Raw genomic sequence first — 26820 nt, 5'->3', positions numbered from 1 at the left:
TTACGTGAAACAACAACTTAAAGATGGTTGAATGCCATGTGATCGCCACAAGATGCAACAAAACCATAATTATTGTCTGTTAAAATGTTGCTATTTCATAATAGTTCGGGAGCATGTTAATTATTGAACCTGTTTTCTTCCTGTTTCAATGAATGATGGAAAGTGATATAAGGTTAAAAACACAAACAGGAATTTAATATGGGAGTTATGTTTCCAAGAATTTAATTTAAAGCGTGGTAATGCAATGCATGCCCAACTATGGCCTTATATGACAACAAACATTGGCTTTTATCACACATTCGAAAATCCTTTATCACTTCAGACGATTCAGGTATGTGATTTGTGCCCCTGGACAACCTTTGAGTATAATCCCAAAGATGTACTCAATTATTTAGAAGAGTATGTCTATACACTCTTATTTTCTAATCTTTTGGTTGTTCTATTGTCAATCATTGATAATGTTCATTTTACTTTACTGATTGTACATTCCTCTATATTTAAAATTTCAATTGTAGGAATGTGTGAAGCTGTAATGATTTGTGACAATATTGCAAAGCAGTTACCAGTTAACAAATATGATTGTTATCCTTGTGTCGAACAAGATGAAGAGGATGATGACTTAGATTGCATGGCACAGTCCTTTGATCTGAACTCAGGTCAGTACTGACATTGTTATGCCTAATTTTTTACTATGGTTTTATGCAACCCCATAACTTCATTCTAAAAATTGGTTGAAATCTTTCAATTGCATTCTAAAATTGAATATCATTGGGTTCACACCATCGAATCATGTTTTTATAAACAGTATATTAATGATAAATGTTGCTTGTTACATAGTAGAGATAGGAGGCAAAAATTAGGTATTGTTGAAACTAATAGCTAAAATTGCCATGGATACGACCCTTATTCATGAATGAATCATTAATAAATAAATATTGTATCCATGACAATTTTAGTTATTAGCTTCAAATATTGCTAATTTTTACCCAGTTCTGTCACATAGAAATGTGGGTAACTAATTCGGTATGGTGTAAAAAAATTATGTTGGAGCGTATTTCCTGATAACAGTATATTTAGGGTTATTAACTGTATAATCATGAAGACCATTCTGAGGAACTAACTGTTGAGCTTCATTCTTGATTTTAGTAACTATCGTTGGAGTTATGCCTAATCCCACTGATCTTCAAAATGAATGAAAAAGAAGGGATTTCTCGATTATGCTGACTATTGCTTCTTACTCAGATGATAATCTAACCCTAGAATCTTGAGTATTTTTTTCAAATTGCAATGGTAGCTTCTTTGAATTTATTTTAATTGGTTTGTCTTGGGAAACAATGATATCGTTATCTGCTAATGCATTGCGGTAAACCCCTAATTTAACCCATCATGCAATATCTGAAATATTAGGCATTGGGCTGAAACCTCAGCGTTTGTGAACTTCTAATTAACTGTAGAATTGGATGGGATAATTACCGAAGAGAATAATGTTCAGAAAAAAAAAAACTATTTCATTACAAATGTTATTACCTAAATCTGCAAATTAATACAATATCCGAATATATTAAGGGCCCTGTACACAATCGGCCATGGTGGCCACTACAGGCCAGCGCCATGAAGGGGGCAGTGGTAGATGATGGTGGACAGTTGGCAGCGGAGAACAGATTGTGGGGTGCAATGACAATATGGTCAGTGATCTTCAGTGCTTCACCAGGTACCAATGAGTCATGTGCCATTGTTTTAACACCTTTCACACTGACCTATGTGGCATGTAGCTCATTTTGTAGTGGGACCGTGATAATTTAAAAGAATGTGATTGCTTATAAAAAAATAAATATATACTTTAGCAACTAAAATTTATTTTGTTACTGCTATTACACCTTCATCATGGGCTGAAAGAGCAGTCACCTTTGGCAGTAAAGAGTTGTGATTGATTTGTCAATCAGCTGATTTTGAAGCTTCTACAGAGTGACATGTAGAGGTCATCGAAACTTGTTAGAAATCCATCACTACTCAGTTTGGTAGGCTCTGAAGTGAACTGTTTTGGTGTGTGCTTATAGAATATATTTTTTCATTACATCTTGGATAGTTAACTAGCAGATAATTGGGGGGTTAAGTGTACTCTTCTGAAATTACATCTTCAGGTTATTATTTTTATTATTACCAGCAGGTTCAAGAATTCTTTTCTTTTTAACCCAAGGAGTGATATTTATTGGAAAACCAAAAACTTGCCAGAAGATACCTCACTTTTTTTATTTGTGGGTGTTGTGGGTAAATTCATAATTTTTCATAAAATATTAATAGAATTTATTCATTTTTTATTTTGTTTGTATAATAACATCATCACATGAAATAAGATGAAGGTGCTTGTACTTATAAGTTAAGAATATGCATTATACTTAATTAAATACATTATTTTTACAGATCTACAGTTTGGGCTAAGACGTCACAGATCCAATACAGCTCAGCGACTTGAAAAAATGGAAGCAGAGAAAAAGAAAGCTGCTAATACCATTCATGTAAAGTGGGTAACAAATCCTGTTCCATTATCAGGTTTGTTTATAGTCATCATATTCAATCTCTTGAACTAAATGTAAAATAATGTTAGGTTTAAGATAATAGTACTTTTGAACATGTGGACTGGCACATTTCTGTATTACTCACTTTTGAAATGGAATTTAATTTGGTACAAATAAAACAGAGCATTTATAGGACTGATTAAGATTCTAATTTGATCATAATTAGAGACTAGATTTTCGTGCAGTAAGAAAATGAGGGGGGCAGTGGTAGCAGCGTGGTAACATGCCAGTCTACCAACCCACAGGTTATCAGATCGAATCCCGACCCACCCGGAGATTTGTGAGGCCCATTAGCCAATGGGTGGCATTAACAAAATAATAGGCGTGGAAATGACGAACCCACTCTATGAAAAAATCATGTCAAGAAATGCGCGATGTATTCGGAAATATATAACTAAGACCACCATGGTCTGTTGCCCATATAATAAGAAGAAGAATAAAAAAGAAAAATATTTAGTAAAAACCCAAAATGTGCAAAATCCTGCAGTAAAAACTCGAAATATGTTTAAAACACCAAAATCCTGCAATAATCAACTTTATTGTTTAATTTATATTATTAATTTGTGGAAAACTCGCCTAACCTTATTTAAATCAAATTACTTGCTAAATACTCTTGACATTTATTCAAAGATACATAAATAACTAAACCACTCTACTAAATTACAAAGAGCTAAGAGAAAGTTAATCGCATTAAATCGTTTAATATACCTATTATGAAGACATCATTTTTCCAACTTCTTAAAGCTATCTCAATTTTAAGTTTTAGAAAAAATATGGTAGGCAATTAGTAGATTAGGAGTATTTCTTCCTAGAAAAATTACTTTTTTTAATTCTCCTAAAGTTTCATATAGGATGTTCTTTCACTTCGCTTTTCAATTGAGTATTTACAAACAAAAACTTAACAAGTAATATGTCAATATAGAAAAACTTTAAAAAGTTTGATTAAAAAGATATAGGTATATTCATATTAATTAAACCAATTGATTTTTTGTTTAATTTTTATTTAAAATAATATGTGTAGGTTATATAATATTTAAAAAAAAAAAAAATATCTGTCTTAGTATATCTGGATTTAAACCTGGGCTCTTGGAGTTAGCAGCAAATAATATAATAGTATTAAAAAAAAAAATGTTAATTCCCACAAGTCATAACAAAGTAAGCCAGAAGAATGATAACAGTTCAGAAAAAAAAAGTTAAAAACAATAACATTGAAGGTTCTCTATATCAAACTTATTTTAGGGACTCTTTCATAGGTACCCTAGATATTTCCTGAGATATCAAGCTTGTTTATCACACTATAAAGGGTTAGATTGAAGATAGTTGCAGACAGAGCAACCTTGCCTTGCACTAGTCGAAATAGGGAAGTTTTGGCTCATGTTATCACTGATGATAACTTTGCCATCACTGTTTTTCTGCATTTTAAATAGTAATATCAGTATACGAGGAACATTATATTCTAATAGAGTTTCACTCCGTTGACAATATCAAAAGCCTGACATTAATTTATGAAGAGAACATGTAAATCAATTATGTACTTTTAGCACATTTGAAACACTTATCTCCTAACAGAAATCTGGTCCTTTGTGCCAATTACATATCAAAATCCTCATTGATATCCATATTTGAATCCTCATTGATAACCACTTATTTGCACATTAGTTCAGCTTTTTCAATGATAAGATGTTAGAAGATAATAAGAGAAAATTTATAGATAGATTTTATTATTAGCATTTACTCCTCAGTTTTCTCTGCTATTTAAATTGATTTAATTTAAGTATTTTATAATAAAGGTAATTAATTATCTGGCTATTACTCTCAGTATTATAATTTTTTTTAAATTAAATTTCAGCTGAAGCGAGAGCAGAACTATTTCCAAGAAAAGACCTTACAAGTATTAAACGAGAAAAACAGGTATCATTATTGACTGAATTACTAGCAAAATTTCCTGACATGCCCGAAAATCCCTTTAAGGACTATGCCAGAATGGATGGAAATGTAATGATCAGTTTTTTTTTTTTAATTTTATATATTTGAAATATACATGTTTTATCACTTATAATATTATTGATTTTTAAATATTATATTAAGTGAAACTCATTTTTAGGCACAGGTTGGAATACCCACGAAAAAGTATTTGATATTCATTACAATGCTTAATGAAAATGATAGGAAATATCCAATGGAAGTCGTGATCATATCATCTGCCAAGATATTAGATCTAGTAGGCCTTATATGTTGGAAGTGTACCATAGAACATCCAGATATCACTTTCAAGTATGTATGCCAATAATGTGGGTTATTTATTTTACAGTAGTTTTTTAAATATATTATTAATTTAATATGAATTGATTTTACAAGCCTATTTTTATGGAATTTTAGTAGTCATACATTTTACCATCGTCCTTTCTTAACATTATATATTTATGTAGTTATTTACTCATAACTATCTGACTCATTGATTTCCTGAAAAATTGTAATTATTCAGGACTCTCATGAACTCACTCACTGGTAATTTAATAAATTATTTAGTTGTGGTACTTTGTTTTACACCCTCATTTGTTTTTTTTTTACTAGTTTCACAAAAAAAAAAAAAAAAAAAAAAGGTTCATTAAAATTGACGATCTCACGTCTGTAACCTCCCCTTGTTAGTACCGAATCATAACTATGGAGAGAGGAAAAAATTATTAATTTTTTTACTTTCGCTTTCCTTTATATGAAATATAAAGTAGAGGAAAGTATTGGGATCATGCAAAATTTTGAATTTGAGTTTTTGACAGAAATACGTATTATGAGGTAACTGGAGGTTCGGATTACTGAAAAGTTCGGATAACATAAAGTTTTAGACAAAATTGTATATACAAATTCATCAAGATGAATGTACTTAACTATTTTTATTTATTTATTTTTTGATGTAATGTTGAAAATTTGACAATATGTGAAATTTAAAAAAAATTAAAAACTTTTACATCCCCAGTAATACTAAGTGATGATTTAATTTGTTAAAACTATAAGATTGTTCTTTTTTTATTTATTTAATATCAGATCGGCCTGGTGGGCTCTACATGGTTAATGTAAGAGGTACATTTTTTTTAAAAAATTGATTATGGGGGTATAGTCTCATACAAAAGACACCACACCCCGAACTATATACGTTATAAATAAAAAAAATTTAAGATAAAATAAATAGTTTAAAATAACATTTCTTAATAAAAGTAAAATTTTAACAAAAAAAAGTGACATTTATGGATTTAACAAAATAAATAATTGACTTATAATGGGAAAAAAAGAAAGTGAATTTTAGGAAAAGATGAAGAGAAAAAAAAAATTAGGATAAAATAAAATTTTTGTGTGACAATAACAGAACTGATAAATATAGAACTTATAACAGGATTTGTAATGCCCAATGCAATTGGCATAAGATTGTTCATTTATAAGTAAAAAAAGCAAAAATAAAAAATACTCATTGTATGGATTTATTTAAGACATGATAAGAAAAAAATAAGTTCACCAAAAAAATTTGTATTATACATATTTCTACTATTGATTAAATTATTTTTAGAGAATCAAATTATTTATACGATAAATATTATTTATTTCTAATACCAATAAAAGATATTGATATTATAGGCATTAGATAATTTGATATCGAAGCTGTAAAAATTTCGACTTTCGATTTTCACGGTTATTACAATAACTTGCCTGTAGATCAGAAAGTTGAAACCTTTACACATGTGGACTTTTATTTGAAAACAAAAATGTTATTGTCTGCTGAGTTTACTCAAAAAAGTAATTTTTTTTATGCCAGTTCGGGTTGCTGGAGTGTTCGGATTACCAGATTACTCTGTACAGTGTGGACGAATGTTAAGGAAAATTTAAGGAATCATGATTTGAATAACTAATATAAGATAAATAAATGCAGTGAACACAAGATAGGTAAAAAAAAACTGATTATGTTAGGCTGAGTATAGTTTGATGAACCATGGATTTGTTCTTAGAAAACATGATCTGGTTATGCAATAACGAAATAACTTTGCTCTATTTATCTCTGAAATTCAATTTATTTTCACTATCAAAAAATATTTTTTTTTTAATGATTTATACTTTCAGAGATAACGTGAATCATTATGGACTCTATATTGCTGAAGATGATGGTGTTGTGGATTGGGATTTTCCTAGCCTTGATTCAAGGGAAGTAGTTTCAAAATTCGGCTTCACCTATTTGGCTTTGGTTGAAAGGGATCAGGCCTTACAGCAAGATGAAACATATCCAATTTTGTAAGTCATAATTTTTTCTTAATAATTTTGAGGTAAAGGATGTTCAGTTTTTAGGGGTTTAGTAGTCAATGACCTCCACTTACATCCTACATATTTATATTTTGATTCATAAGCAATTTTTTATGTATGAGAATTACATATTATAATAATTATTTATATATAACATAAAATAATAATATTGAAAAGATTATATTATAACTTAATATTATAAATAGTGGGCAACTATAATCATTTGTGTTTTTTCAATCAAAGGTGAAGTACAGTGACTCCTATACCCCCTTGATTGACTTTTTCATAATCCCTTTAATGTGATTTTGGAGTTTTTTTTAGATATATTAATATATATTGTAATATTCAAGATTTATTCGAATAAATTATAAGGATTTTTAACTGTCATTATTATATTAACTAGATATGAGAATTAAAATTAAAATTATATAACATAATTGAATCTATCTCAGGGTGGGTTTTCCAGATAATAAAGACCCAATTATACTTAAATAAATTACTGGCTACTTTTACAATCCATCAAATCCTAGGTTTAGCAAAACTAACTAATTATTTTCTCTTCCTTGATGATTGATGATTCTTGATGTCTTCTTCTTAAAGATGGTACCACTGACAGTAGACAACGGGTGTTAAGGACCACCTGCTTCCAGAGCGTGTCCACCCTCCCGTCATCCAAGCAAATAAGTGTCTCTTTTTTTTCTTTGTTTGTTACTAATCCCTGATAGTCAATGCAAACATTGATTGTTGCACAACCACTTTGAGTGTTTGTCTATGATTTTCTTTATGTAGATTTTTCCTTAATACTTATTATCCTCTTCTATTTTGTCTTAAATTCACTGTAAATAAAATCATGATAGAAAAATAACAAAAGTTTAAAATATTTGAATCATCTTCTCAACATGGCAGCGATTCTACCAACTTCAGAATGGTGCCACCATCTTGACTACTTTGAACGATGTTTTTTTACTCCATATTTGACTGAACAAAATTAGTTAGCTTGCTTTTTGGTTTAAGAAAATGTAACTAAAACTATTTATACATAAAAAATAACTATTTATCAAAAAAGAGGATATTACAAGATATCAAAACCTCTCTGTAATGGACGGCTACAGGTCTTAACCGCTTAAACCATTCAAGTTCGGCTTTGCCAATAATTGTACCTAAAGTCATACCACGAAACGTGTGTTTTGTGTCTTGATTCTTTCCGGCTTTCAATTTCTCGGCTAATGCCTAAGAAATTTTTTTTTAATTTAATTTTTTTACTTTGTTACTTACTTGTACGCTCCATGATGGATTTAGGGTCCCTGAAACTACGACCACCAATCATTTCTCTGCTATGCTGCTGCTATCAAAGTGTCTGATGCCGAGAATGAAACTAGCATCATCTGCTACACTGTCCGACCAGCACAGCCTAGAGCTGCTGACCCATCTTGGTCTCTGTAATCGTTCATCTAGCATCTGCGGGATTTGGTCCTCAGCCATTCTAGCCAGATGTTCTGCTCACTGTCCTCTACTTACTTTTATGACCATTACAATGTTGGCATCATTGTAAAGTACCATTAGTCGGCTGTTTTCAGATTCTACCATTATAACCAGCCTATAAATTCTACGAAGGTTTGGTATTTAAACAACCAGAGCTATTTCCTTAGTTATTGAAAGGGTCCAGCATTCTGAACAGTCCGTCAGCACAGATTTGATAAGAGTATTTTACAGATGTACCTTTGGTGATCCTCTCTGTTCTTAGGGTACTTCTGGAGTCCATGGTAGTATTACCTATTTGCAGTCAATATCCGATAATGGATTTCAGGATTAACATTATTTCTGGGGGTGATCTGAGTTCCGAGATAGGTAAACTTTAACTATTAAGGGTTGGTAAAAATTTATTAGATTATTTCATTTACAGAAGTTTCACTTCTATTGGTCAGTCTCCAGAATGCTTCAATTTTTTTTTTTAAGATATAATTTAACTGTAAATATAACAGAATCATCTAAATGTTGTCTCAATCTTTTTCTAGGATTGAATCTACTATTCACCATTCTGAACCTGGCCCAAGTTCTACTCGAGGTATTTATTCAATTAATTATATTTAGCTTATATTAAAAAAAAATTATATTAGTATATGTTTACAGTTTTTTTTTTGTTTTTTTTTTAGTTCAAATGGAAAATCAGTTAGAAGAGGACATGAACCGAATCAGAAGCCATATAAAAGCGATAGGAGCTCCAGTTTATCAATCTTTCAATGTTTACGTATTAAATAAAGTACGAGCGAGATCAGAAATTCATTTAGGTAAGTTAATTCATGTTGAACTTGATTATATTTATTATTCCATGATACATTTGTTTTAATTGTCATTAATTTGTATCACTCACTCACTCACTCACTGCTGGGCGCTACAGTCCTTGTAGGACCTAGGCCTCTGCCACCATTCTTTCCCATGCCTCGTGGTCTCCAGCAAGACTCCTCCAATTTTCAACTCCTATTCCTCCCAAATCATCCAGCCACCGGCGCTTGGGTCTACCCCTTTTCCAATTTTCCTCCTGGTGCACCATTTAGCATCCTTTTAGGTTGCCTGCACGGCTCCATCCTTTCCACATGTCCCAACTATCTTAGCCTGCTCTTCTTAATAGCACAGAGGATATCAGGCTCTCCATACAATTCCTTTATTTCGTCATTGCTACTGATTTTCCACCTGTGCTCCTCTTTAACGGCTCCAAAGATCTTTCTTAGGACTCTTCTCTCCTTAATTTGTTGCTTAATTTGTATAGTTTAACTATTTCATTGTATAGAAATCTGATAGCTGATCTATTAAAAAAAAAATTCTACAAAGTTCTTAAATCAGTGTAGCTTCCTCACTGTTCTTATCTTTTTTTTCTTCTTTTTTTTACAAGGGTTAATTATTTGTCATTTTGAAAATGAAATCTATCAGGAGAGCCATTTTTAAATATAGGTGTAAGGGTTAGTCCAAAAAAGCACTATTATCTTAGGTAAGTGAAAGTAGTTGATGAAATTTAGTCAAACTTTTACTGGACCGTATAATATGTAATAATCCTTAACATTTCTCTAACTATGAACCAAATCAGACTAGCTATTTTCAAAAGAAAGTCGTGCCAAGAAAGTACATTTGTGCATAGGTAAGCAAAAGCAGTGAATGGATTTTGATATTGGTACAAGAGCCCGATGGAAAAAAAAGTCAGTTCTTTCATCCCAATTCTTTATTACTTTAATGGAAACTAGTTAAAATTGGTGAGTCTGCCAAGGATAGTTTGGGAGAATAAAAAATGGCAGCTGGTTCAAAATATTTTTAAAAAAAATTAATTTTTCATTCGGAACTTCATATCTTATACTACATAAATGAATAGGTCATTATTTAAAGTAAAGCAAATTTGCTAAAATATGAGCCTTAGTAGATCTGTTTACGTTCAATAGTTCCCGAGGTACAGTTTTTAAAAAGCAAAATTTCATGAAATATGTACTGAAACATTAGTAGTTATTGGATTTATTGTGAGAAATATTTATTTCAGGAACCATGAGACATACAGATGTCTTATCAGCACTCAAATTAAAGCTTATTATACTACTAAATACTAAGTAGTTTCTGAGGTTTATCTTCGTAGGAGTAAGGGTTTTATAATATTTGCCAAAATAAATTAACAAGATGATTATTTCTAGTTGTTCGGACAAGACTGTTGGTTTATGTAAAACTATGTCTCTGGAACCATTAGATCGGCCAGGACTCAAATTAAAGCCAATCGAACATAGTTTATAACATTTAGCTTCATAATTTCTATGATATTTTCCAAAATAAATTGTCAAAATGTTGATTTCTAGTTGTTCAGACTAAATATTTGATTTATGAAAAAACCATATCTCAGGACTATTAGACATACAGATGTCCACCAGCACTCAAGTTAGATATAGTTTAATCTACTACAAAGTAGTTTATAACGTTTTTCTTCGTATAGATTGTAGTTTTTATGATATTTGCATGTGAATATGAATTTTGCATAAGAAATTTATTCTGAACTACTGGAAGTCAATTTATTTTAGCAAATGTTATGAAAATACTTCTCCTACGTAGATAAAGGCCATAAACTACTTTATAGTACATTAAACTAGCTGTAATTTGAGTGCTAACAGACATCTATGTCGCATAGTTCCTGAGATATAGATTTCTCAAAATACATTAACTAACTACTGATTCTACAATACATTTTTTATGAAATGTTGCTTTTAAAAATACTGTATCTTGGGAACTATTGGACGTAGGCAGCTCTGTTAGGATTCATATTTTAGTTAATTTACTCTACTTTAATGATGTTCTGTTAGGTTTTATAGTGTTGTTGGTAGTTTTAATAATGAGTTCTGAATGAAAAATAATGTTTTTTAACATTTTGAAACAGCGGTCATTTATTCTCCCTAATTATATTGGCATACTCATCAATTTTGACAAGTAATTATACATAGTTTTCATTATTATAATAAAAAAATTGGAATAAAATAACTGACTTTTTTTCCCTCATGGGATCAAATAGATGATCCCATAAGGGAAAAAAATGTAGGGAAATGTAGGAAAATGGGAATTTACTATTCCTTAATTTAATATTGGTTGATGTCGCTAAAGAAAAAATGCATGATTTTCATGGTAAGGGAAAAAAAATTATAAAAGATTAATTTTTGAGTTTTTTAAAAACATTTCTTGGAAAATTGGAGGTCCTAGATTTTAATTGATTATCAGTGTCTCAAAATACATAAATAAGCAAATTTGAAGAATTTTTCAAAACTTTTCACTGTATCCATTTTGGGTCCCAAGTTGACCAAACTGGTGAGGAAAATGGTGTAACTGGATTCACCCTGTATTTATATTAGTCTTGTAGATTATGATTTTAAAATTATTGTACAATAATTCTTTTGGACACAATTAAATATTGGAATAGTATCAGCCGATCTGTAATCTTGGAGAAAATAGTGTAAATACAAGTTGTAATTACCGCTTGTCTAGTCCTGCTCATTTGTTTGAATAACTTATTTGTTTCCAGGGGTTTCTGGAGAAAAATTGGAAATATTCCCTGTTATACAGCAGAGAGTAAGTGCTAGGCTTTGGGGCGGTAAACAGAGAGCTGAAACTTTTTCCATGGAAGATGTTGTCTCATGTGATGTCATAGAACACAAGTCTAATAACAGGTCTACTTTCAGGTAATCATTGTTTCTTAATATATTAATCTATTCATTTATATAACCAAAGAATATAATAATCCATTCATTTATATAACCAAAGAATATAATAATCTATTCATTTATATAACCAAAGAATCAAAATACCATATGTCCTCACTCTAAAGGAGAACCTGGAGTGTATGAAATAACCCTCATTTAAGATCTTTTAGACCTACCTGCTCAACATGATTCATTTTAGTGTCAGTAGGAATTCTGAAAGATATTATCTTTATTGTTGGTTTATAAATTTTGTAATTTATCAATTGGTGTTTCCAAATTTTTAATTTTTACATTCAAGTTTTCTAAATGTATTAATAACTTTTTTTTTTTAACCTATCAATATGTGTAATACTGTAGAATTTACTCAAAATTTTTTTTTTAGGAAGTTAGATTATGTTAATTTTTTTAAATTGTTGAGTTTAAAAAACTTCCAAAGATGAATACAATATATTCTATATTTTTCTTATTGTTGTACAACAATGGAGAAAAATATAGAATAGATTATATTCATCTTTGGAAGTTTTTTAACCTCGACAATTTTAAAAATGTAGAATTTTTCTATTGTGTCAATTTTAATCCATAACCAGTGCTACCGATTCACTCGACTAAAAAAAATCGCTTAGCGCCTTGAAAATATTTGCTGGCATGACAGTTTACTGTCATCAACGGTATCAAAACTCAGCTCTTCCACACTGGTTAAAATAAGTTGTTTACCTGTAGGATAACCCCTTAGACTTTTTTTTTTTTTTTTTTTTTTTAAAAGTTACATTTATCCTGTTAACTAGTTCAAGGACTTTTTATCAATGAAAACCGAGCAGTCTTGAAGATACGGCGAGGTTCAAACCTGAATAGAACACGACCATACTGCTGGAGTAGAACCAATGTTTCTGTGTTTAAATGGAGATGCCAACATCAAGACTGTTTTATATTAAAGCAGATTTCCTGATCCTCTTATGAATTTGTATTTGAAGTTTGTTTAGGTCATCCTTTCCCGTCATTTCCATCTTCTCATTTTGGCATATTCTGTCATTGGCGTCATGACAGAAATGTTCATTCTGGCGAATTCAATATATATTATTAATTCTCATCAATTGCTTTTGTAAATTATATTATTAGACCAATTATAGTATACTAGATAAGTTACAGAGTAATAATATAAGTTGTAAAATATTAAAAATTTGATTGTAGGTTGGTATATTGCAAAGGAAGTACTGGTGACGACGATCTGGGCACTATTAAACATAGAGATTTTGAATCGGAGACAACTATTGCTTCGGACATTGTGAAAAAAGTTAATTATATTTTGGAGGTTAGGCAAAGTGAAAAGAGGAGAGAATATATTGCCAGCCGTGAAAGGAAGTCGCATCGAAAGAAAAATTTTCATCTCGGTCCTAGATGATTATATGTTATGTTTATATCATATATCCAGGTATAAATTTGTGTAAGTCATTGTCAGTTAATTAGTATTGACAATAATATAACCAAATAATAATATAATCTGAATTCGCCTTTTGTTTGGCGAAAATCAGATTGAAATTCGAACAAAGCAACTAACTGTATATATTCTAATATTTATTTTTTTAAAAATATATATAGTTGTTATTATTATTGTTAATCAATTGATATAAGTCTATAATGATAATTGTCCTTTCTTGCTTAAATATTATCACAATATGTGGTGCTGATGGTAGAGAATAAACAGAAGGTTCCTAAACTAATGTTAATATTGTTTTATAGTAATTCTTAACTTATATTTAATTCTATTTATATTATTTTATTTCTTTAGAACATATTGAAGCTCAAATCCTTTGCATTTTTTTTTTTTTCATTAAATCTATTCTTACATGTCGATTGGCTTACACAATGTAATGGTAAGCTCTGTTAGATATAAAAAAAGATAAAAAAGAAAAAAAAAAAAAAGACTGCTAGAATATTAGAATTCGAAGGAAAACAAGAGACAATTTTTTAACATGTTAACTTCCAACGATGAGATAACTCGTAGTTGGTAGTCAGCGGGTTAATGGGATCATTTTTTATATATATATTAATTTTTTTTATTTTCCCAATTGAATGGCTTTAACCCTAGAAAAGTAGTGTTAAGTTATTGATTTCTTAAGGTAGTAATGAGTTAATTGTATTTTATCATAAAGTCACTGATCTTTGAAAAGAATTTATAAATTTCCAAAGCCTGATTTCCACAAAGTAATATTTTTTTTAAGAGCTTCATCGAAAAATCATGAAAGGAAAAAAGAATGACAGTTTTAGGATGGTTGTGATCAGAATAAAATTATGTAGTAAGAACTGAAATAAAATTGTTTGTACTGTAGTATGGTTGTATTTGCTCCATTGATAAACTGTCTTTACTTATTATCTAAAGAAAAAAGTAATAATATAGTATTCAAAAATGTTTTGTTCTTGACAAAGTCTAGGAAAGCTTGAGGTTAATTTCATTTGCCATTTAGTTTTTCCATTTTGGATGTTCTAATTATACAAATATTCCAACTAATTTACATTATAGGATGTTCTTATATATAATAAATTGTGTTAGTTATTGGACTGGCCTACAGAAATGAAACTTCTGGAAATGATACAATGTATGTATATAATCATTATTATTAAAATTTCATTAACAATAATCATGCATCCCCTCTTACAGCTGAAGGCAGAAAATATTAGTTCCATACTAATAATTAAAATAGAATAGCCAATTCTAGCCAGAAAATATTTGCTATTTATATTCGCTACCGGCACTGCCAAGATTGTTAATGTCCTCTAACTTCCTATTCTCCTATTACTATATAAATATCGTCTTGCTAGAATTGACCAGCATTGCCCATCCTCCACCACTTCCGTTTCATCTCGCATCACGAAATCAATTTACTCCTATATAATTCTTTTTTTGTGTAGAGTATTGGTGAAGAAGTTTCTCTTTTAAAAAATTCTAAAAATACTTATAGAACTTCTCTGTATTCTGATAAATGATGCTGTAATTGCAGCAAATGTTATGTATCAAAGCCTAATGATCTTGTGAAATAGGAAGGCAGGATTTTGTTGATGTTCTATTAAAAGGGGTTAGGATATTTTTTTATGAAGGGAAGTAAACTTTACTACCTTATACAACAAATGAGCATGCTACCTTTCTGGGGTTAGTTGTTTTGTTTTTTAATTTATATATTTTAAGTTAACTATTTTTCATCCACATTTGAGAACTGCTATGATTTTAAACTAATTAAAAACTGTTTATGCTTTAATCTTAGCTAATCAGTTCAATGAAACATTTATAAATAACTTTTAAAAAGTATTAAAATAAAGTTATAGTTTTTTCTTTACCATTAGTATTCACACTTGAGGGACCAGAGGAATAACCTCTTGATCAGAAAAAAAGCAACCGAGAAAGTTTTTAAGACCTATCTTCAAAAAAATTCCTGTGTTACTCAATTTCATTTAGTAAAAACCTAGTTAATTATCAGTGTCTAATACTTCATTATTTGTTATTGAAAACATTTCTCCAATCGTTTCAGGTTTGAAATTGTACGGTAAAAGATGTAAGGCATTCTGTTATTAATAAGTGTAATTAACTTTTAATAGTAGGCTATTTCTAATTTGTAGCTCTTTGGAAACTCCATTTAAACTGAATTTACTTAATTATAAATATTCAAATGAAATTTAGGTTGAGTATTATAATATTGTCATTTTCCTCAACTGTTTCATTTTTGAATGATACGAGAAGTAATTACATAAACATATTATGTTTATTGATTATTTTGTTTAAATGTAGGATCTCTAGCATAGTTATTTATTTTTCGTCTTCCCCTTGTTGTATACTATTAGGAGCTGTGTATTACTAATTTAACAAAAGTCTTAAATATTTATCAAAATTATTTAGTGTTTACGTATAAATGTCTTAAATATGGGTTTGAATTTTTTTAAAGTAACTTAAAATGTATTTATTTATACATTAAAAGTATATTTATAAAGCGTTACTTTTTGATAAATTGCTCTCATTTTGATATTTCGTAAATATTTAAGGAAATAAGTTGCTATAAAATTGTTTAAATTTCTCATATTTATAGAATAAATATACGCTTAAATTAAATTAATATTATTTCTTTTTTTGAAGTATTGTTAATGTTGTGAACACTTAAAATAAAAAAAAGATATTTTTAAACTTATTCATCGAAAAAATAATTATTACTGTTTATTTAAGAAGTTTTAATTTAAATAATATCTAAATGATGATTGATCATTTAATAAAATGAAGAGTATGATTTAGTCTAGATGAATAAAACACCAAAATTATTTTGTATTGGTTATTTTGCTGATGCATTGGATTGACTCGCATTCTTATAGCCTTCATGTGGAGAAAAAAATGGTTTCTTGAGTTTTATGTTTTTGCATTGATGGAGACTCAAGATGACTTGCAAAATGGATAATTTTTGTGTTTAATTCTCTTAGATTTATTCTCATCTAATATTATATTCAGTTTCTCTATTATGTTGTAGTGTAACTTAATTTTATTAATCCTTTATAGAATCTAAAGCAATAGATATTTGATACAATATTAACACAATTTTCTGATGAAATTATTCAACACCAAATTTGCGATAAATTATTTATCATTTATTTATAGATTTTAAGTATTCCTCATACTTTTCATATGATATTTATAACTATATGTATTCTTGTTCAGAAGAACTATAAACTTATCCTCATAGGTTTTAAGGTTGTCCTTTTTAAAATTGAGAAGTCCTCTAGTTTAGCTGTTTTATGTCCTCTGTCCCTCAGAGCTATATGCCTATATTAGAAACATCTTCAGTTGTCTCATATACAATCATTGGACTAATGGTGAAAGTTATCAAGTTAGTACTTGATCATTTTTACCTTTAACGTGATATTTGAGTTTGTAGAAAATTCAAAGCATAGATACTTATATTTGTTTTATATATAAAAAAATGTTTAAAGAATTCAACAAAAAAATTTAATGGCTTAAAGTTTCACGATTTTTTGAGCTTTAATTTTATTAATATAATTGAGCTTTAATTTTATATTATAATATAAGAAGGGATATTTTCTTTTTCTTTTTTCCCCCCTTGAAGAATAGCAAACATTTAAATTGACACATTAGTGTCATTTTGTTCAATTATTATTGTTAAGACATCCGTGCTCTGATTTTCCAGGTCTTAATGTAATGTTGTGAATAATAACTTGTATATATTTAAAAAGCTTAAAAGTGTTGTATATTTCTAAAATTATAGGATTTTGCCTTACAAGGCTGGACCAATAACATGATTTTCTTATAAGGTATAATATAAATTTTATTACTAATCAAATAAGTTCCTATGATAGTAGGATTGAAAAGACATTATTCTTTTGTCGATGGCAGCATTATTTAAGTTTGCTTACGAGTTGCTCTTTGACGGGCTAAGCCCTCACATGCAGGATGGAAATTTTTTCATGCTTATGTAAAATGGATCATGATCCTATAACATAGCAATCAGGAATTACACTTAAAATGTGTTGAAAAATCCTTCTTCAAAAAAAGAAAGAAAAGCCTGAATGGGACACATGCCTCTACCCATTTAGGCTCATCAAATTTCATTTAATTTTTTTCCATATCTTTCTTTTTATTAGATACAGTATGTATAAATATTCACCTATAAACTCAATAAATTTATATCCTTCATTTTATTCATCATAGGAAAAGAAAATTATTAAAATAAGTATGTTTTGATAAATAACATCCATTTAAAAGAAATATATAATAAAACATAAAATAGGTATATTTTAATGATAAGAAATATAATGAGAATAAGAAACAAAAAGCTTACTAACAGTGCAGTTATAAATAATTTTATCAAGTTTGATCAATGATAGATAAAAATATGGATCGTAATTTCTGAAAAAAATATCTATATTTTTCAATTGAATTCAAGTTATTATTAGTATTGTGTTGAAATGTAACAATAATAGGAATTAAAAAAAAAAATCTTTTGGGGGAGTTTCTTTCATTTGTTTTCATAATTAATATTATAACCTTAGCCAAAATGTAAAATATTATACAAACTACACTAAAATACTAAAGAAAACTTCCCTTTCTCATGTGGAAAAAACAGCTGATAAATTAATGAACCAAAAACAATTTTCAACAGCATCATATGTTCTTTTCAAAAGGCCGTTTCCTCAATTGGGCCATACTGTTCTCCAAAAAAATATTTCAGCTAGTGACAAACTATTGTAAGTCAGTAAATGTATTATCTGTACATTTTACCACATAGGGTCATGTAACCAAACCATTTTCAACATGAATTTTCCACTCTTTGATCCTTATGACAAATAGGGTATTTCCCATTGAAAGGTTAAATTGAAGTTTTATTTATCTGCTATTTTATGTGCGTTAAGAATAAAACATAGTCTCGTTGCTTATCTGCAAATCTTGTAAATAATTCTTTTAATTTCGATGCCTCCTACTTTAGAGAACATTCATTTCCTTGTTACTTTAACTATTTTTGGTAAAAGAGAATTTTTTTTTAATTATTATTATTATTAAAAGATGTCATTAATTCTAAAAATGTAAATCTTTCATAGAAGCTATAATTTTTAGTTTATTATGCATTTTTTTTTTTTTTATGTATATTTTTAAATTAAGAGTTTGACATACTCTGAGTGCATAGTTTACTTATTGTACTTACTATTGGCTGTTTTGTTTTATTGAATTTATTAAAAATTTTGTTTTTTAGGTTCAATTATTTATATTTATTTCTTGTTTTGTTTACGCTCAGGCCTCTCAAAAAATTCTATTCTTCTTTTTGTTTATCTTTTTATGCAGTTATGACTTACTGGTAGATACCAGATTATTATGCAATGAAGAATTCTAAAATATACAATTTAAAACACAAAGTGTGCAACATAGAGTAGATATGGGCAAAAATTAGCTATGGATGAAACTATAGCTAAAATTGTCATGGAGACAATTTTTATTTATCAATAATTCATTCATGATAAGGGTCGTATCCATGGCAATTTTAGCTATTACTTTCAACTGTAGCTAATTTTTTCCCAACTCTGATATATACCAGCCAATGAAATATCCTAATGAGTAATTATTTTTTATTTTTTTCAAAGCCTTTTTTTATATACTCTTAAACTCCTTCCAGTCAGTATCGGCATATGTTACAATATTATTTGGGTGAATTAGTAAATATCGGTCTATACTCAAAACAATGGAGCAAATTAAGGATTATGTTTTTTTTTTTCCAGTTTTCTAAGTTATGTATGTAATTATTTCTCAGCATTTACCGTTGGATCAAAATGAAATTACTTTTGGTGATTTGTTTATAGTTATTGTTACGAAGATTCAAATGTATAAAAATTAACATAATTGCATTTAAATAAATGCTCCAATTAGAAGCATATTTCAATGATTAAAATAAGCAGGCAAGCTAAATATACAATAGAATATAGAAGAAATAAACCCTACAACAATTTACAAATATGACATCGGTTGGCTCTTTGCTTCCTATAGTTGTATACGCATTGGTACTTATCTTTGTCCTGTTAAATTACTTAGGGTTTATGATCTAATATTACTCAGAGAAATAATGAACCATGAGCTGCCTCTTAGACAATTAATTTTTTAGACTATAATCACCTCAACTGTTTCCTACTATAATATGCAATAACTTGAGTGTACAACGAGACTCTAATAATGAACTTCCTTTTTATTTTATATGCAGTAATTAATATAAAACTGTTATTGGCTCAACCCTTGTTATTGTACAGTATTAGCAATGGTTATTATGATAGAAAAACCTATACGTCAATGTAACCATTTACTATAAGATTTCTATATGCCAAAGATATGTTTTATGTTATTTTTTAATACAGACTTGTGATTCAGTTTTTGTTAACTTGCCAATGTTTTTTTTTTTTTTTTATTATTTTTATTTAGTATTTAAATAGTAGTAAATGAAAGTTTCTAAATTGTTCATGTATTTATTAAACCTAAACTATACTTCTAATGTTCCTGACTAGTTATGATTTACAAACTGCGAATATATTTATTTATTATATTACCATTGTATAATATATTTTATTTCTATTATTATTGAGTAAAGATTTAAATTGTTGCAAAGCTACCATGTGATATCACTTTTGAATGGTTATTTATTTACGAGGATGACACATGGTTTCTATATTCAGTTGTTCACTTCTAATTCGCATGTATGAATACTACTACCTTCCTTACTTCCTGAATCTTAACATTTGAAATATTTTCTTTTTACACTCCAGTTTTCCATATATATATATAATTTTTTTGTATGTTAAATCGATTAATATTGTAATTTATGCATTCTACTTCTTAAGGAAAAAGTAATAAAATACTTTAGCCATAGGCATTAATGATCTGTGATATTTAGAAAGTTTAAGATCTAATTTATTAAACCAAAATGTGTTGACTGGCAATGGAATGAAATAATAGTATTTGATATGAGGAGAGGAGTTGAACAGTATTACTATTCACTTCATTATATTGCCAGTTTTTAATTATAAGGGCTTTATAGTGTTATTATGAAGAAATTGCTGTAATTTGTGCAATTATTCAAATGGTTTGATTATTTTTTTTATTGTAAATAGGTCAATTTTTAGTTCTGTTTAAAGAAAAAAGTAATAAATATTTGTTACATTTGATTTCCGTTTTCATTTATTTTTAAGCTTTCTTAGTCCACTACTGTAGATTTATAATAACATATCAATGCTTTGCTTGAATAGTGGCTCATGTTATAAAAACAAATTAATTTATGAATGGAATATGGTCCAGGTGTGGTAAAAAAAAACTCAAATAGTAAATAATTATACTATTTTATTGTATATTTTTGGCTCAATAAAATATTATAATTATTTACTATTTGAGTTTTTTTTTTACCGCACCCGGACCATATTCCATTCATCTATACACACGGTAAATCAATAATCTTCCAGCAAATTAATTTATTTTTTAATTGTATGTATTGCAAAGATGTTACCTTAGGCAAACACCTTTCTCTACTGTCTATCCCCCTATAGACTGTCCCAAAGCAAAAAGTAAACATAGTCTAAAGTACAGTAAACTTTAGAATAAGTCAAATACAAAATAATATTGGAAGGAGATAGTTGACCATATGAAATAGATAGTAGGAATAGTCTGGGTGGCAGTGAATAAAGGCACAAAATAGTAGAAAAAACTATTAATGTTAAAAATGTTAACCAATGTTTCTCTATTTATCTGTTGTTTTAATTAATATTTCCTTTTTGCTATACCTCATCTTTGCCGCATTTACTTCACCTATCTGTTTACTTTTAACACCTTCCTCTTTACCATTTCTAACAAGTATTTTTCTATAATTTATTACTCTAGTTCTATACTTACAATTGTATTAGACTTGGCTGTATTTATTAGTAATTAGTTTCCCATCCAACTATATTTATACTTCCTTAACTTAAGCTTATCATTATTTCTTTTATATATTTTTAAAAAATATCTTCTTTTTTTAACTTATTTTCTTGGTATATTTACTTTAATTTTCTGTCACTTCTTACAATGTTTGTATCTTGTTTTTGATTTAGCCCTGACGAAACCTTGCAAAGTGGGGCAAAACATTGGGTAACATTAAATAGTTATTTTTACCATTTTTTACCTTTATTGATTGTCACCTGGACTATCTTCCTACAAACAAAATAAAATTAATTTTTTCTTTTATCAGATGTGCCACTCTCCAAGTAAAGCAGCAATATAATAAGTTGCATTAACAGGTATAGTGGAACAGACTACTAACATAAAGAAATAGGGTGGATCTCTTCCTCTATAAGGGGAATTAGACTTCTTCAAGTCTGAATCAATTTAAATTTGGTTTTCTTTTCTCCAAATTAACACGGATTAGGAAAAATTGGTTTATTAATAAACTATATCAATATCCTACTAATGTTTGAAAGTAAATTCTGAATCAGTGCTTTTGTGCACTTAAAAGCAATAAATATATAATTCATAATGTACATCCTAAAACAAAATGCATTAATAAATTATGATTTAGTATCTTTAAAAACCTAACTCTTAGTACTTCTATATCCATTAAATTCTGTCACAAAAATTATTTTTTTATCTTTAATGCTTTTCTGTTTTAATTGTAGAATCATATACCTCCTCAGTTCCTCAGTTTTTGAAAAAAGGTTTCCTTTTTAAGATGGTTTGCAACATATTGTTGACCGAAACAATAAATTATAGTACTTTTTCGAAGCAGAATTTAATTTAATTTGTTATATCATTACTTTTTTCTAGGATACACCATTTAAGAGCTATAGGCAAAAATAAGAAAAAAAAGACCTAATTCAATTTGTTACTTAAATTAATTACCTAATTAATAAGAGTTTTAGGACTGCTGGAAACACTCTCTGTTTTTTAGTGATGTCATGATGTCATTAGAATGAATCATTCTTTTTTTTTTTTAATTGTATAAAGTTTTTTTCGGTGTTAGGAGGTATCACAGCATAAGGTCAATATATTGACAGTCCAAGTGCGGTCAGAATAAATCAAATAATAAATAAACTATTTATTGTGACCCTACGTTTTACCCCACTTTACAGGGCTAAAAAAGACACAAACAACTAAAATAATAGAATAGATAACATAATAAAAGTAAAATATGATATGGCTGGAAACGATTTAAAATATGTAAAAGTTTATATAAAAATGAACAAAGTAAATTAAATTAAATAAAAATAAGATGTTCAGTAAAAAATATAAATAAACAAAGACTTATAAAAAATGTATTTGACAATTAATGAAAATGGAAATTATAACAAACAAAACAGTAGGTAAAAGAGAAATATATAAGTAGACACTAAAAGACATTAAATAAGAACAAAATTAAGGTCAATAAAAAAAATGAACACCCACTTTTCTGAATCAACAGAAAGGGAAAGAATGAGATGAGGCAGATACAAGATATCAACAGGGTAGGGGAATGGGGAAAATTTAAAAATAAATAGTTTATTTACTATTTGAGTTATTCTGACTACCTTCCTTTTATATATTACCCACAGTCAATCAATGATCTGAAAAGTAAAATAATTTCAAAGGTTTGAGATTATCTGATGGAAAAAAGAACTGGAAGAATGAACTGGTACTATTTATTTAAAATCAGGCAAAGAGTAAAAGTGTAGTATTAAGGAGTGTTACAAGGCTATAGCAATTAGAAAAGACACATTTTAGAGGAATCAAAAATTATGTTGTGGTTGTCATCTGAGAGGAGGGAACTATAATAGGCTTACTCAACACACTTCACCTATGATGAGGATGTTGATATGTTCTGAACACTGTTGAGTAATTGGAATATGGAGTAAATACATGAGCTCAGCAAATTAATGGGGTGAGGGGAGGAAAAATGAATATGAAGACATAAAAAAATAATAATAAAAATACTTTTATTCTAGAGAAACTTGAAAGGTCAGAAACTTACGTTTTCTAGTGTACGGCGAATTTAATTATTTGAGTGTCATGATTACGCCGTGACAGCTGGAATTAAAGCAAGGATAACTGCTGTGAACAGATACTTTCGGGAGGTTCGGAAGACCGTGAAATTCCGAGGGCTCTCACCCTAAATTAAACTCACATTTTACAAAACTACAACATATTGCCCCTATCCGAATAAACGACTACTGTTGCTAAGAGAGGCGTATGGAGAATTTAGAAGAATGCATCGAGAGAACGATCCTATGATGAGCCAGAACTTGTAGCGTTAATCAGACGAGCTCTGTTCTGGTGGCTGGGCCATGTTGAAATGATCCCCCGAGAAAAGAAACCCACGTACGGAATGCTTAGTGAAAAGTACCAAAGAGCAAGACCACAGCTTAGCTAGAGGATGTCGAGGATTACTTGACGTTCGAAAACGGAGGAGCTAAGCTCGAGATGGGAAACTATGGAAATTAATTACTGTAAAGACCTTTATCAAAGGTTTTCTCGGAGAAACGTAGAGCCAAATATTAATAATAAAAGTTTCAAGATTCTGTCTGTCTTCAGATAAATTGCACAAATTAGGTTGAATTATTTTTTAGAATGATTATCATACTTTCTTTTAAATTCTAATTTATAAATACTTTCTTAGCAAGTAACTAAACAGGAAGCTGTAGGTTTTCTTTTTTAGAAAATTTCCGAGAATAATCCACAAAAAAATCCAACAATATGTAATTTACTTGATAAAAAGTATTTCATTGTGAATGCTTACACTTGTTTTGTTTCTCTATGGAGGTTTTGGGGTAGGTTACAGCGTTGTTACTTTGTTTTGATTATTATTTGTAATGCGAGGAAAACAGTTTTACAATTATAAGTTTTCACAAATATTCTACGACATATAATATTATTGATGATTAAAAATCAACATTGGGTCTGACTAATTATCAACGAAGGTTATATTGACATATTGTATTTATTGTTGCCTTCGTAATGCTGGTTTACTCTGATACAAGAAGACTTATTTTACTTTAGGACTGTTTTATAGAAATGTCTGATGAGGAGTTTGATTATATGTCAGATGCATTTCTTGTAGAAAGGTGATAAACATAATTTGTATTTTATTTTTTCTTCTATAACGTTTTTTCACTCTTGACAGTTCTACAAGTTTACTTCTTCTTTTTTTTTTTTTTTAATTTTAAGTATTATTTATCTATTATTTTGTTTGATCACATAATGTTTTTAGTGCAGAAAAGGACATACGACCCGGTTTGATTCATAGCCGATCTGTCAAGAGAAATGTAGAATTATCTAAGAAAAGAGAGAAAGCTAACCAGGTTAACAAAGATAAATACAAACCAACCAAAATAATTGAAAAAGAAAAGTTACAAGATGGTCTACAAACCCCTCTCTCTTCAGAAAATAAAGGTTTTGCAATGTTGCAAAAAATGGGATTTAAACCAGGTTCTGGCTTGGGAAAAACAGGTTTGAACTTATTTGTTTGTTTTTTAAAATATAATATTTTGTATTAACTCTTTTTTCTCATTAATCTGCACTTTTGGAAAATAATCATGTTGATTGATAATATATTTTATTAATTTTTTTTTCATTTGGCACCATAGACCATGGAAATTTTTTGCTGTGCAATGTGTTTTCTTACAGAAATTGTTGCTTTTGAGAGATAATGAGTATAAGATAAACTAACTTCACGATGCTAAGAATTATGATTTCCATGGTGCAGTGGCAGGCTACTCATAGCTCTATAACGAGTCCCTTTGTGGCTGCTTCTGCAGTGTGTCCTTCCCAACAACTAACTCAAGTTCAAGTACTGTGACAAATCTGTTTAGATCCTTGAATTATGGCTGTTCAGAGTCAGGAGTGCAAGAGCCTTTCTCTGAAGCTGATCAACCACATACGATTTTAAACTTTATCAATTGATGACTATAAATTAACGTACAGATTGAAAAAATAAAATAAAAACATGCATATGTCCCATTTTTTGTACTGACAGTGAAATGTCTCAAGTTTTATTTTTCCACTCAATATCTATAAATAAATTAAAATATTTGAAAACGTTCTGTGTTTATTGTTTATTACCATTTTCTTACTTAATGTTAACTAAGACATTTTGTAAGGTTTTTTAATTAGATTTTTATAAGCACTCAGATTGCTGATATTATTTTTCAACTCGGTTGTTGAAATATAATAGAATTAATTGAATTTATTTTAAAGGGCTTTTTAAGTAGCTCTTTTTAGTTTACTTTTTCCCAACTACAACTTTGGAAAACTTTATATATTTTGAGGGAGTGAGGTAGCTCGATGGGTAAGGCACTGGAGTCCTCATTCCATGTCAGGCAGGAGAAAATGTAATTTGTTTTATAAGCTAAGGATAGATTCTGGAGTAAGAGATCCTATATCCCAGCCTTTATAAAGCAGGTATAGTATGTCTAAAATGAGTTGGCCTGTAGAGAATGGAGCTCGCGCACCCCCCTCTCTAGCTTCTACTTCCCTCATCACCATAATGAACCCCTCCTATCAGGAAAAAAACCCACAACAAAACATTTTTATTAACCAGCTTTGGTCTTGCTTGTTTTTATTATTACAATTTTCATTGAGTTGTTTGATAACCTGGTAGTAGAGTGTGGATGCACTCAAGTTCACCAGTTAATAGCCTCAGTGGTTTTATTTTGCCAGTAATAACTTGTTTTGTTTTTTTAGGCGAAGGAAGATCGGAACCTATTCCAGTTGACATAAAAACTGATAGAGTTGGATTAGGAGTGAAAGCTCATATCGCAGAAATTCGTGCTGCTAGAGCTAAAAAATTCAGAAAAGCAAAAGAATCGGCTCCTTCTTTTGAAGATTATCGAGCTAGAATCATTGAAGAAGCTAATGAAAGACAAGCAGGAATCGATTTATACAAAAGCCAAAGGGTGTGCTGTTCACTTGATACCAAAGAGGTTTGCACTTATTCTTACTTTATAAAAGTCTATATTTTGAAAATTATTAAGCTCTCATGCTCGTATAATTCATTCACTTAGAAATATTTAAGATAGTTATAGAAGTACCTGATATCAGGCCTGATTATTTTTTAATGTAGTTCATGATACCTCTGTTCTTTATTTTAAATGACATTAATCATTAATTTATTGGGAACAATTGTGAATTATAAAGGGTTACCACCAGCGCTTTATTATTCGAAACAACTCTGAAGCTTTGTAACTTTTTAATTAATTATGAGAGATAGTTGACCGTGGATGATAAA

General features: G+C 29.1%; 2 protein-coding genes across 3 annotated transcripts in view; both read left to right on the top strand.

Annotated features, from left to right (window-relative positions):
- Positions 1–11: 11 nt before the first annotated feature.
- On the top strand, positions 12–24894 carry Sin1 (SAPK-interacting protein 1). Of its 2 annotated transcripts, XM_014417159.3 has the most exons (11): positions 12–331; positions 516–656; positions 2422–2550; positions 4426–4571; positions 4681–4850; positions 6684–6851; positions 8876–8925; positions 9014–9148; positions 11899–12055; positions 13265–13505; positions 24810–24887. In XM_014417159.3, exons 1-10 carry the CDS (start codon positions 259–261, stop codon positions 13473–13475), a joined length of 1380 nt encoding a protein of 459 aa, XP_014272645.1. In that variant the 5' UTR covers positions 12–258; the 3' UTR covers positions 13476–13505; positions 24810–24887. The 2 variants fall into 2 exon arrangements, with proteins under 2 accessions (XP_014272645.1, XP_066909105.1); XM_067053004.1 differs by lacking the exons at positions 12–331; positions 516–656 and adding an exon at positions 744–1711 and having other exon boundaries at positions 24810–24894.
- LOC106678582 (G patch domain-containing protein 11) overlaps positions 24360–26820 on the top strand; it is a 7957-nt gene continuing 5496 nt past the window's right edge. Inside the window, exons 1-3 of the mRNA XM_014417161.2 lie at positions 24360–24658; positions 24805–25043; positions 26277–26515. Coding sequence (XP_014272647.1) covers positions 24609–24658; positions 24805–25043; positions 26277–26515 — 528 coding nt within the window. The 5' untranslated portion in view covers positions 24360–24608. The remainder of the gene's footprint in view (positions 24659–24804; positions 25044–26276; positions 26516–26820) is intronic.

The sequence above is a fragment of the Halyomorpha halys genome, unplaced genomic scaffold (assembly GCF_000696795.3).
Source record: "Halyomorpha halys isolate HHAL.00 unplaced genomic scaffold, Hhal_1.1 Scaffold147.1, whole genome shotgun sequence".
Lineage (NCBI taxonomy): Eukaryota > Metazoa > Arthropoda > Insecta > Hemiptera > Pentatomidae > Halyomorpha > Halyomorpha halys.
This window is presented reverse-complemented; position numbering and strand designations above follow the sequence as displayed.

Bases quoted from the DNA above. Each gene is read 5' to 3' on its own strand.
- Sin1 (XM_014417159.3), top strand. From the start codon at position 259: ATGGCCTTATATGACAACAAACATTGGCTTTTATCACACATTCGAAAA. The intron at 6,852-8,875 runs GTAAGTCATAAT...ATCTTTTTCTAG, and splicing joins GATGAAACATATCCAATTTT to GATTGAATCTACTATTCACC. The intron at 12,056-13,264 runs GTAATCATTGTT...ATTTGATTGTAG, and splicing joins AATAACAGGTCTACTTTCAG to GTTGGTATATTGCAAAGGAA.